Source organism: Corvus brachyrhynchos, unplaced genomic scaffold, assembly GCF_000691975.1.
Source record: "Corvus brachyrhynchos isolate BGI_N302 unplaced genomic scaffold, ASM69197v1 scaffold70, whole genome shotgun sequence".
Taxonomy (NCBI): domain Eukaryota; kingdom Metazoa; phylum Chordata; class Aves; order Passeriformes; family Corvidae; genus Corvus; species Corvus brachyrhynchos.
The window spans coordinates 9,191,737-9,205,006 of record NW_008236217.1 but is presented as its reverse complement, the minus strand read 5'-3'; the positions used below and the strand labels follow the sequence as shown (position 1 = coordinate 9,205,006).

At 35.2% G+C, this 13,270-nt stretch overlaps 1 protein-coding gene across 1 annotated transcript in view; it reads left to right on the top strand.

Annotated features, from left to right (window-relative positions):
- The window catches only part of TTC27 (tetratricopeptide repeat domain 27), a 111,797-nt gene that overhangs the window by 73,412 nt on the left and 25,115 nt on the right, over positions 1-13,270 (top strand). Inside the window, exons 11-12 of the mRNA XM_008643346.2 lie at positions 6,707-6,802; positions 8,885-9,007. Of these exons, the coding sequence (XP_008641568.1) occupies positions 6,707-6,802; positions 8,885-9,007 (219 nt within the window). The remainder of the gene's footprint in view (positions 1-6,706; positions 6,803-8,884; positions 9,008-13,270) is intronic.

Below are 13,270 nucleotides of genomic sequence, written 5' to 3'. Positions count from 1 at the left end.
GCACCCGTTGAGGTCAATCCTAACAAGCAATAGTTTGACTGGAAGAATGACTGAGAGGGTGAATTTGCAGAGTGAGCAAAAACACAAGTCTTCAAGGCTACAAGATTTTAATGAATCCAAGACTTGTATTTTAATGAGGTGTAAAAAAGAGGCAATATCTTTGTCCTTTTAAGCACTGAACTTCTGCAGACTTCTCACAGAACATTTTTATACTCCTGAGAATGTGAATAATATGAAATCTCCAGTAAGTCGTGGTCTTCAGTTTAGCATCTTTGCACAGTGTAAGAAGCAGTCTTTTTTGAGTTTCCATGAATTACAAATCACAATTTATAATAGTGATCACTGTCATAAATTTTCTTCGAGTATTTAATGTCATAATTCCACTTGGAAAATTAGATAAATGAGTGGGAGGTTTCTTCTGGATGTTGAAATGCATCCTTGCTTAATGGTTTTTGCTGTGTTTTGATGCCTTAGTTCTTAACTATTCAGAGATTGTTTGTTTAACAGAAATACACAATTTGTGAGCTTTGAAAAGGATAGCTCATTATTTCCTTTAAGTCATTTTAGTTTCCAAGCAACGAAGTTCTGTCTGAACTGTCAAAATGCTGTTTTGAATAATGGTTGAATGTAACATGACCCAATGATGTGGTTTTATATCTATTTCTCTAGTGATAAAATTGGCAATCAATAAAGTAATCACTATTTTGTCATAGTCTCTGTCATGAAGTTTGGACTAGACCAGAAATTATTCTCTCCTATTAAGCAAAACTTTACTGCATTGTTATATGAAAACTTGGAATAGTTTCATCATTTCTGGCATTGCTTCACTGGTAGTTTAAGTTTGACCATTGGATTTTAGAAGTCTGCATATGTCTCAGTTTGTCTTGGTGGTCTTGGTTACAGGAGCTTTTGGGTTGACAAAGAGCTGTTGAAATAAGAGTGTTGTTTGAAATGGAAATAGGGGGTTAATGCTTTTTTAAAGTAAGATTATCAAAGGAGTGTAACTCAAGATCTAATTACATGTCCACAAGGTACTAAAATAGTTATGGTACTAGAAAAGCTTGGAATACCTAATTCAGAGGAAAGAAAATTTCAAAAATTCTAATTATTTTGCATATTTACTTATCTCTATTTGTCACCTGTTTTCTAACATGTATACAGTTTCTAAATTTTAGATACCAAATATATGTATGTTCTTCAGGGAGAATGCAGCTTTTATTAGTAATGTTCTGTATTTATGTTTTATTGTGTACACTATTGTGGAACAAGGCTGCAACAGTTACTGCTGTAATACATCCCAAATTACTTTGACTGTAGTTCTTTCTTATGCAGCATTTTTCAGGCTTCATTGTTAGAAAATGTGATTTGGTAGAGGACAAGTTGAAAAACAATAAAGCAAATTAATGTTTTGAAACTTCAAGAATTACGTAGGTTTTCTGTTAAACAAGTATTTTAACATCATTGCCTCCAAAAATAAATATTATAAAGCATTTAGAATTAAGTCTTAAATTGTGCGAAAGTTGGAATTAATTTATCAGTGAATCTCTGGAAGTTTTATGGAAGTCTGTACATATTACAGGGTCCACAAGAACTTAGTGTTCCATAAGCTTAAAAAAATGACCACTTTTTGTTTCATAAAATCTAAGCAGTAGAAAAAGTTTGTGAGACCGACTTCCGTGGTAGGAAATCAAAGGAGCTTTTTGATGATGAATTTTCCTATTCATTCATAATTGAAGTAAGCTTATGAATAAATAAGAACTATGTAATTCCACAATCAGAGTTACACATGTAGGTGCTGTTATTTTTACAAAGCTTTCCTTTGTAAAGGATATTAAATTTCCTATGTAAATAACATAGGTGAGCTCAGTTCAGTTTCAGCTATACACCTGCTAAGTTCTTAGAAACCATAGTAGTGATGAGATAGCAGGATTGTTTTCCTTGCAGATGTACTTCCGTGTCTTGCCCCCTTTGTGTCCAGACACCTTTCTTCCAAGCAGCTGAACAATTCCAAATGTGTCATCATGCCATCAGGCACTTCTGTGCCTGACACAAAGCCATGATCCACCAGGCAGTCCCACAGCTCGTGTCCATACTTTGGTACTTTAAAAGGTGTATAGGTAGCTAAGGGAACAGCTAGAATACAGGAGCAGTAGAGTTGTGACATCAACTTGCTGCTTGTAAATCATCCAGAGGTAATGTACAGAAGTGGAAGAAGCACAAGTAAAATGGAAGTGATTATCTAAGCAGAGCATGGAGAGGTCAGGGCAATTTATGGGATTTTCAGGAGTCTTCAGGTTTGGGAGAAATTGAAGAAAAAGAACCCTAGAATTACAAGAACATAATGAAAAGTGTGTCTGGAGTTTCTCTGTTAGAAAAGACTAAAAGGCACTTTCCCATTCATCCAATCAAGCTAAATCCATGTCAAATATGATGAAAACATGTGAGAAGCTTAGAGGTGTTAGAGAAGGGACAAGATAATGCCACAGTCGTGGCCGGGATTAGGTGACGAACAAACATTGTGGTTTATGGCTGGGGTGAGCATTCACGTAGAGAGGACTTCATGGGTGGACCATCACCACTGGAGTCCTAGAGGTATTAACTAGGGATTGATTCTGGCAGTCTGACAAGATTTCTAGACTGAGAAGCAGAAGTCTAGGAAAAACTTATCTAATGTTCCTGCCTATAAAATCATAAATAAAGAGGAATATCAAGTGTACCAGAATAAATCAAAGGGTATGAGGGAATATAAGAAGGGTGGAGATAGCAGTACTGATAAATGCATAGCAAATAGTCAAGTACTAACATTGTAAAGACTAACTTTTTTGAATAGGGTGTGGTTGGTGGAAAACAGCTGGATGACTGGTTAGCAGTGGGACAAGACAGGAAAGCAAAATAAACAAGCTGTGGCGATTAACACTGTCTGTGAAGCAAGCTGTTGCACAGATGAAGGAAATCTGGTGGAACAATTGTGACTGGAATGCTAAAACTGGAAATGGTCTTGTTGGAAAAGATAGGTAAAGGAAAAAGTGGTGCCGTCGCACTGTGTGATACTGATATAAAAACTTGGGAAGAAGTGAGATGAAATTGCATGGATAAAATGGAGATGTTTTATTTGGGCCAGCAATATTAAATTTGGATATGAATAGTTGTATCTTCAGTGCTTTGAGGTGGGAGATCCAGATGGAATTAAGTAGTTGCTGCACAAACAAGGTGTTACGCTGTTTCCAGTAAGTTTTTGACAAGTATTGAATATCCTGCTCTTTTCAAAGGACAGGAATTTAAGGCTTTTTAGTTTGGTTGCAGGGGGATTTTTCCCCTAAGTAAGCTTGGATCAGGACATCCTTCAGGTGGAATGGATGGGAAAAAATGTTTGCATATAGGTAGTATTACATAGTACGAGGCATTTTTAAAAGCAAGTAAACTATTTAATCTGGAATAGAGAGGTTAAGAATAAAAAGAAGGTTTTCCATTTATTTACTTTAGATGCAAAAAGATATCTGAAGATTATATTTTAACAAAAGGAACAAATCTTTGAGGGAGGGATTTCAGACGAGTTGGATGAATAACAAATTTAAAAGCTGTACTGTAAGTAGGCTGAGAAATCAAACAGCATAATGTTGTGGAAAAATGACAACTCAGAAACTGTAAGGGTGTAATAGTATTTCCAGAGATCAGTCACGGAGATAAGGTCTGGCTAAAAAGAAAGAAAGCTCTAACTCAGCCATTGAAGATAAGGACGGTAAAACATGTGGAGTGGATGAAGAGACTGAAATTTGGTCGGGCTCAAAGATCAAAGCTGATATTTTATCATGAGGACTTTAGTGATGTTGCACATATGTTGAACATAGAAGCAAAGCTAGAATATACGATGGGAATGAACATAGGAAAATGATGTCCAGGGTGGGAAAAGTCCTTTACAAGCTTCATGTACTCGAGTCATGGATAATTACCAGCTGAGATTGATTAGAAAAGTGATTAGACTGAGGTTGATAAGTAAAGTAATAAAAGCTCTACTGTGATCATTTCAAATTAACATAATGTGCTCATCCCAAACAGGCTACTTATTGTACTACTTAATCTCAGAGCAGAGACTGGGGTGTGAGGTGGGGAGAATGAATTGTAGTTTCTAGAGCTGTCTTTTCCTGCTGTCATGTGGCAATAGTGTCATCTTTGCTCATGATATGAAATTCCATCAAAATTATCTGGTTTTGTTGTTTCCAGACTGGATTAATGTGTCTCTGGACTGTGTTTTTTGACTTTAGAACTCACTGCTATGACAGCTCTAGCCTTGGGAAAAGGATGTGTTATGTGGCGGGAGAGTAACCTGTTAACGTTTTTAAATGTGGGCTGTGAAAGAACTCACATAATTTAGAATTATGAATTTTAATTGGTTTCTGCTCTATTTATATTTAACAACTTCCAAGGCAGGAATTTGAGTCTCAAGTTAAAATAAGGCCCAAAATCTTGAATCTGACTGTCTTGCAAGTATTCTGTGTTTACATAGGTTTTTTTATTACAGCGTATTTATGTTGAAGGTTATTCATGAGATAGAGTGCTCACTTGACAGTGCACACTTACTGATTTTATTGATTTCTTGTTCTATGATCTGATATCTATTAGATATTAGCTGTGCAATAGTGTTGGGATTCTCATTTTCTTGCTGTTATACAACCCAAATTTTCTTTCTTCTGGCATTATTCAGAAACATAGAATTCAAAGTTGGAGTAACTTATTTTCTGTACTTCAGTAGTAGGCAGAACTATCAGAGCTTATTTTTCCAATGTATTAAAGAATGCATTAACCGTGGGGTTTTAGGACTTTTAAGTTCATTGCCATTTACTCTTCTTAAGGAATATGTAATTTTCATGTGCTCTACCTACATTTTCAGTTTTTGTTAGAACTCTGAACCGAGTACAGTATTGGTTTTGGGAAGGGGGAGAATTCTACTTGTTAACAATCATATGCTCCTCTAACATGTCACTTACATTAGGTTTTTCTGCTTGTGAAGTGTAGAAAAGATATGGCCACACATTTTAAAATAAAATATGTTCTTCTGAAAAAATATTTTCCTATGTATTTCAGTTTTTCTCTTGGAACAATAGAAATTAAAAAGGGGTGACAAAAATCTAAAAAAAGAAAAAAACTATTTTGATTCACTTAAAACATTTCTTGCCTTTCGTCTCCTGTTCTCAAAAGAATTATTTTGCAGGGCATATTTAGGATTTTCATGCTTTGCTAAGGCTTAGAGCAATTATTATTTTTAAGTTTTTCAACTGTATTTTACTACTGTGTCTGGTATTGTAAAATGAGTACCCAAGGAATTGGGCAATTTTTTGGTTTAATTTTTATTACAACAGAGTATAGAAAAATGTGCTTCAGCATTGCATTAGAACATTTCAGCAGAACTAAAACAGCAAATAGAATTTGTTGTATAGTTTATGTTCAAGTAAATTCTAAAATTAAATAATACTACTTTAAAAGCTTTATTTTCATCTGACTCTTTTGGATTGCCTGAAACTGTGTAAAGGAATGCAGTTTTATTAGTCTGTCATTTTCCTTACTACAAATACACCTCAGCCATTTGCTTGGCACAGATGTCTGGATAATCTGTAGGAACAGGCCTCTGGAGAAAATTTTATGAAAAAGAATGTGAATAAGATGAAATATTAGTATTTAAAATTAAGAGGTTAAGCATCAACTTAGAGCCTAAATTATTGCTGCATGTTGTGATTTCTTTTCTTATTAAAAGAATGAAGCCACTTAGTAAATCCCATTAACATCAATAGCAGTTACAAGATGCTTAGCAGTTTGAATCACAGAATTGATTTTATGCAGCTGTCAGTTGCATTATTAATACAGATTGGGTAACCAACAGATGGGTTTAGAAAGAGAGAGAAAGAAGTGATCCTATCCATTTTTTCCTTTTGAGTTCATTTTCAGAAAGCTGAAAAAATTCTGACCTGCATTGCGCCTTGTGTAAATCTTTGACTGAGTTACAAGTGAGACTTCAATAGGTGAATCATGTGAAAACAAGTAATTTAGTATTCCCTTATATATACTCTGGCCTTAAATTTGCTACTTAATGGTGACTGGCATTTGAAGAGAGTTTATCCCTTATCTTAAAACTTGTAATGACCTTTTTGTCTATAGCCTCTTTTAATATTGTATTTTTCTTGCTATTGAATTTTGATTTAAATAACTTTGTAGTGGATTTTCAGAGAAAAAAATGGTGTAGTTTTTCTCTGTGAAAGTTACCATTCTCTTTCAAAGGGCTTCAGAAGAAAATATTTCAACAATCCAAAGCTGCACCAAAAGAAAAAGATAAATAGCCTGAATTGAATTGTATGCCAAGTCACAATAATTTATTCTGTATTAGAACTGTTTCCAAAACCATGGTCCACTATAATATGTTTGTCTTTCTCTTTTTAATAAGAAATGTCATGCCTAAAGCACATCAATTCTGTCTTAGAGGAGAAAACTGGCTAAGGACTGAAATGCATTAGGCAGAGTCACTTTAATAGTTGGTGCAGTTTTACTCTGCAAGTGTTCGCTTGGGATTGTAAATTTGATTCTTATTCCTGGTATTGATTATAATTTCTCCATTATGCCAAAAATGCCTTAAAGTCTGAATGCTTTGAATTTATGGGGGGTTTAGGTTGATTGAGTCTAAGTAAATACTAAATCCAGATATACTTTGCACTTACAGGCGCTTGCAGACCAGTTTGAAAATGCAAATACATCAGTATCTGAACGCATGAAGATTTTCTACTGTTGTCAGGTGCCTCCACATTGGGCCATACAGGTGTGAAACAATTCCATTTCAATCTTTACTTAAAAGTCTGTGGTGGTTATTTTTGATGTTGCATCACTCCATAGTCAAGTGAGTGTGATGTGACCTGGAGTTGAAACACTGTAGAAATAAAGACATAACCTGACATACGCCAGGTTTTTCTGGAGAGAAGTCAAGTTCTACAGTGCTTTGCTTTCAGATGTCTTGTTCTGTCATGGACAGGAGTAATTGCTTATTAGTGCAATTCTTCTTTACTTTCCTTTTTCCTCCAGTAAAAAGCAGACTAAAGTTTGCAAGCTTCAAACATATGTCCTATTAAAATAAACTTCCTGCTGTCTTACTTTTTATTACTGGTTTGCTTATGCTACTGTTACTTGCATCTTTCTTGTCTTTTAAAGTTCACTTTGGGAAGTTGATCATGGTGAAATCAGCCAGGTTGGGAATCAACAGCACACTGAAGAGCTGAGAAAGCTTTTCTTTTGAGACAGTCCCCTCTTTTACTAGTACTGACAGGATTTTTTTTTTATACCCATAACTGCACTGTTCATCTTGATTTTCTACAACAGAAATCTACACACTAAAGTCTTATGATGCTGTATTTAAAAAACTTGAAAAAATTGTTTACATTGCATACTCCAAAGGTATTCATGTTGGTTTACTTTTAATGGTGTTTTACTCCTTTTTGATTTCTAGTTTCACTGCATGTTGTTTTAACCAACCATATCTTCTTCGAGCATTCTCAAGTTTTTTCTACATAACCTTTCAACAGGCAGTATAACTATCAAGTGTGGTTTTCATTTCCAGTTGTCAGAGTGGCATTTTCAATCCAAGCCAGTTTTCTAAGCCAAAGATAGAAATGCTTAAATAGGGATTTGTAATGAAAGATGACTGCAATCTTCTAGTCGTAGTAGTGAAGACACATTGCATATATAAATTTTACCAAATATAACTGAGCAAATTTAATTAAACATTAATGAGATTTAGTTTTAGACAATGGCAAATGTTTTTTTCCTAAGTGATTAGCATCAAGCTAACAAAGAGGTTTTCAGAGTTTGTTGCATATTTATTTATATCAAAGAGTTGTAGCCAGATGTTAATATTTTTTTTACTACTAGTCTATTCCCCTCTAGTAACTCCTTGGATTTGTAACCGATACTGAACCCAAACCAATAAAGATAGGTTCATGACATAGGTAGAAAATTTCAGGGGGTCCATTCAGGATCACCAAGCCCACTGCAGAGGTTAACTGTATGGGGTCTTACAGCATAAGTTGCTGTCTTTACACAGAATGCTCCTGTTTATTTTTGCAAACCTAACTCTCTCACACATGGTAAGTTACCCTTTCTTCAAAGGTTTAAACCTATTCGCAATTTTAGTCTTCTCTTAAAAAATACAGACCAAAGATAACTTTTCAAAGTCATGAAAACATGCAGTGTTTGTTTTTGACTTGAACATATTGCTCTTTTATTCTCATTAGTACACTGAAATAATAGCTGAATTTGAAATAACAAAGAGGCTGACTGAACTGTGAGGAAAACTCAACTAGGGAGTTGAACCTAAACTCAAATCCAATATTGATTTGGGTGAAAACTAACACCCTTTTGCAGTCGCTGTTTGGGACAGCGATTTCTCACAACTACTGAATAGAATTGTATCAGAGCCTTTCTCTCTATCTTTGTTTCTCCACAGGTACAGATTACTGTGACAAATCATTGCTAGAAGGGGCTTTAATTCCCTGCTTTGGCCTCTGTTTCCCACTCGGTATTCCCAACATCCTGCTGCAGCTGTTCTCCAGCCGCATGGGCCTCATTTAAGGGCTGGAAATTCATCTCTGTCGATTCGTTCTTGCCATGTCCATTTCTATTTTTGTATTATATTGTTAAATTGTTCAAAGCACAACAACTGTTATTTAGTTGGTGGGGGTTTTTTGAGGTGTATATACTGTTTGAGGTTCCAACCTGAAGTTTCAGGAGAATAATTGCATATTATCTCTCTGCTTCTTGTTGGTGTCAGAAATGCCTCTTACATATTTTTAACATGTAGACATTATTTGCTTACCTACTTTCAATTACCTGGAATTTTTTGTTTTTCCAGCGTCAGCTTGCAAACTTACTCTTTGAGCTGGGGTGCACCAGCTCTGCCTTACAAATATTTGAGGAGCTGGAAATGTGGGAAGATGCAGTAATCTGCTATGAAAGAGCAGGACAACATGGAAAGGTAAGAAAAATGTTTTATATAGCTGAGATCCCATCTTGAAATAGGATCTGAAGGGGGAAGGACTGTCTGTCTTTAGCTGGCAAATCACTAATGACACTCACTTCTACATGGGTGTCATCACAGCTAAGTCTACTGAAGAAAAATGGATACATGGCATAAGAGCTTGCCATAACCTGTGAATGCTAAAAAAATTGACTTCGAGTAAAATAGCCACATGAAATAGAAGTTGGTAAATAAGAAGCACCTTGAGATGCAAGAAGGTTGTGATAGTGATTCTTGAAAATATTCAAGGATAATTAAATTAACTTCTATGGATAGACAGCAAGGTGTAATGTGGCATTTCAAGAAAGCTGTAGCAGTTTTTCATGATGAAGTCCTGAAACTGTCTGGAGGGGATATTAATTTTCTTTCCCACTTGATTTTAAACTTTTAGCTGTAGTTTTTTTAAAACACTTTAAATAGAGTAACATCAGTGTTTGATGTATTTAATTACTTAATGTTAACATATTCAAATTACAGAATCAAACACTTGAAACAAGAAGTGGTGTAAGATTAAAAGGCTTTGCTTGTTAACTCTGTGTTGATGTTTTCCTAACTTCTCCATCATTTCTTTAGCGCTGCTACCACTGTGTGTGATCAGCTCCAAAGACAATTAAAAGCCATCACCTAACTCTGTGTATCAGTGACATAACTTTTCAAAATTGCTGATAACAGGCTACATTAGCCTTCCTATTGTTGATTATTTTGCTTTTACTATTAGAGCAATGGTAGGAAGAATTTAGAAAATCATATGTGGAAGCAATGCCTACTTGTATGTAACTTTAGATGGGTTCTCTTTCTGGTGCAAACTCTCACACAGGCTGTAACAGGAACTTACGCTATCAAGCAGTGTTTTCAGAATTTATATAGATTTCAGAAGTATTCCATTTCAGACAAAAATAGGTTTTTTTCTTTTCTTCCCTTCCTTCCCCTCTGTTTGGTATATGGTAGCGTTAAATATATGAATGTACATGTGCCTTTACAACACCATAAGCACAAAGACTATGCTCTAACATAATTTAAGCTTAATGAATAGAGATATATAGTTTCAACTGATGGAAAAAACCCAGAATGTCTCATACTTCCATGTTTTTTTCTAATTGTCATGCACCAAAGCCTAGATTTTGTTCATTATAATCTGACAGATATGTCTTGCTCGCAAATTCTGTGCCCCATTATGCATGCCTTGGGGGTAGTATGCTAATATCACAATCTTCTCAGTACAGTGGAGAAATAGAGGTCAGTATTTTCCATTTCCTGGAAATGTATTCTGTCCTAGTTACATTCACAACCTGCCCTTGGGGAGTTATGAAAATGGCACTCAGAGAATAGGACAGGATATCTGACACAGGAAACTGCTTAGAAATGCTTTCAGAATGAGGGATTGTGCTGTGCTTTGAAAAACAGAAAATGCTGTGTAAGTATGAAATAACAGTAGTGCTGGAAAAAAGCTAGCTTTGGACCAAAAAAGACAGAAAATTAGAAACATGTAGCTGTGCACCAAGGGGAATGAATATTTCTGCTCTTTATTGTAAAATGTTCTGAGTGTGAACTGCTTATATTTACCAAAAGTGTTCTGATGTTTTTAAACATGGTAGTTGTTCTTGTAGTAATGCATGAAAATCTACTAGAGTATGTATGTATGCATGTATGTATGTTGGCCACTGGGTAATCATGTCATTAATGATCTTAGCATATATCTGTGCAAAACAACAAACTTCTGTGTGTTTTTCAGTCACAAATGCTTTTATATAGAAAACCTGAATTTAAATCCTGAAAAATCTAATAAAACTGCCAAATATCAGTAATACCAATGTGTTTGATGAGTACTTGCACATCAAAGTAATACCTTCTTTCATCCTACTTTGGAATTATCTGCTGATAAAGAAACAGAGCATGTAGATAAGACCATGTGAAGGTCCACATTATGCTGTTAGAAAATACATAATCCATTTGGTTATAACTGGGCCATGTAGCTGTAGATATTTTGCAGAGTAAGATGTTACTAACATTTAACAAACTTTTTTTGAGGATTTGTTACTGTTACTAGATATGGCTCTACATTTGTTTTATAAGCTGAACAAAATTAGTAGAAATTAGTATTATAATATGAGTCAACAGAAGAGTAATAGACTGCCAAGCAGTGAGCCAAATGGCGCAGAACAAGGAGAAAAAGGTATTATAAAACCTGAATGCAGTATGCTGATAGTTGCTGTGGCTTTCTCACTGAAGTGTTTTACTCACTGTATTGCTTTAACAGACTTGGTTGCAAAAGGAGGCATCTCCATGTGTGTAGTGAGAACTGGTGTTGAAAAGTGTCCTTCTCCCTTCATTTAACTGTGAGAAGGACCCAGAAATCTCAAGAGTATTATTAACATCAGACAACCTTATCTGGTTAAGGTGTAAGATGTCTCTTCCACCTAAAAATGGTACTATTTCCATGCTAAAAGAAAGAGTGAACCAGAGATGTGACTTTCCAGTTTTTCCACTCGGAAGTGTGGCCTTTCTCCCTTGCAAGAACTCTACAGCACAGTAGCTGCTGATCTTTGATAGATTATAATGAGATCTGCCATTTGGCATCAGATGGGTATTCCATTTTACAGCAACCTGTTTTCAGCCCTATCTCTGTTCCATCATCTCATCAGAGAATAAAGCATGATACAGAGTCTGGTTTTAGACCGACATACCCCAGCAATCCACATTCTACAGGGTTATTTTTCTTGTCATGGCATGACACAGATACCTCAAAACATTTGAGTGAGGAAACACAATTATGGTGAAAAAGCCCAACTTAAAAGTCAGGTATGGCTTCCCAGATGTGAAGCAGTACTGTACTGATTAGTGCACGAGCTCATTCGAGAACTTGATTCAATTCCGTTATATATAGTAACAGCTGTAGAAGGCAGGTGAGCACTCCTGCATGTGGTTACTAAGCTAAGAAAGAGGAGTAAATGTCTCGCCCAAGGTCTTGCATGAAATTACAGGGAAGATGAAATGAAAAGCAAAGAGCTTTCCATTTCTCTTAATGCCTTTTTCCATGCTCCTCTGTTCTGCTTTTTCATGCTACTTCTCTGGTAGCCAAGCAAATTATGTGCAAGCAGAAAAATGAAGACTTTTTAGGAAATAGTTTGAGCTAGCAAAGGAATGAATTGTAAAATAATAGAACTGGTAGATCAGTGAAAAGTGAGGGTAATAGGATCTTTTTGGAAATAGATAAATTAAGAGCATGGGAATGGCAAGCGGAAGTTTAGTGTTGGGAAGCCAGATGCAGAATGAATCTTAAACTTGGTTTCCAGGAATCTGTGTAGTGAGTAATGCAAAGGCACCACCTTTTGTTTAAACCAGACCTCCCTTTACTGATTGGGGATTTTTGTGACATGTTGCCTGTTTAATTTAATCCCATACCACCCATAGTAGTCCAGAAGGCAAGATAAGAGCCTAAATCTTTCTTGTGTTTAAATCAGCTGACTTTTGAGATGAGTATTGAATTCCATCCCTTCTGGTGCAGACTGTGCTGTGAAAAAGCAGTGTTGTTATAAATGCACCTGATTCAGTCAATGAGGGTTATACAGCTTCTTTTTTTTAGTTATAATTTAATTAATAATTTTCATATCAAATCTTATTAAATTTAGATATAACTTTTAGTTATAAAACATGCAAATTAATAATTAATATCTATTTAATGGGTAAGAATAAATCTCTAGTGGCTGTATTTCTTTTACATATATTACATCCACTGTGTGAAAAATGTTTCTTGATAATACTTGTTGTTAAGAAAAGACTTGTTTTTGCAGAAGCAGGGTTCTTATGAAAGATTAAATGTGGTTTTTTGAAAATATTTTACCACAAAGTTAGGAGAAAGGATTCTTCTTTTTCTTTCTTCCCCCCCCCCCAAATCCTAGGCAAAATGAGAAATCCAGTTTTAAAGTATTTTCTGGTTTTGTAGAAGACAAATATTTTCATAACACAGGGGTTTTCTTTTAGTTTGATCTTTGTACTAGACTTTAAAGATTTAAGCAATAAAAATGTTTGCAACATGCTAGAGAGGTGATCAGATAGCTGGTCAGATGAAGAAAAAGTCAGACTTCTGCTTATTTAATTCTCTCTTTTATCTGTGTGCTGAAATACTTACATTTGCAGTGAATTCTTGTAAGCTTAGACCAGAACATGATGCTTTTATGCTCTTAAATGTGAAATACCATTAGTGAGTGGTTGTCTTTCTAA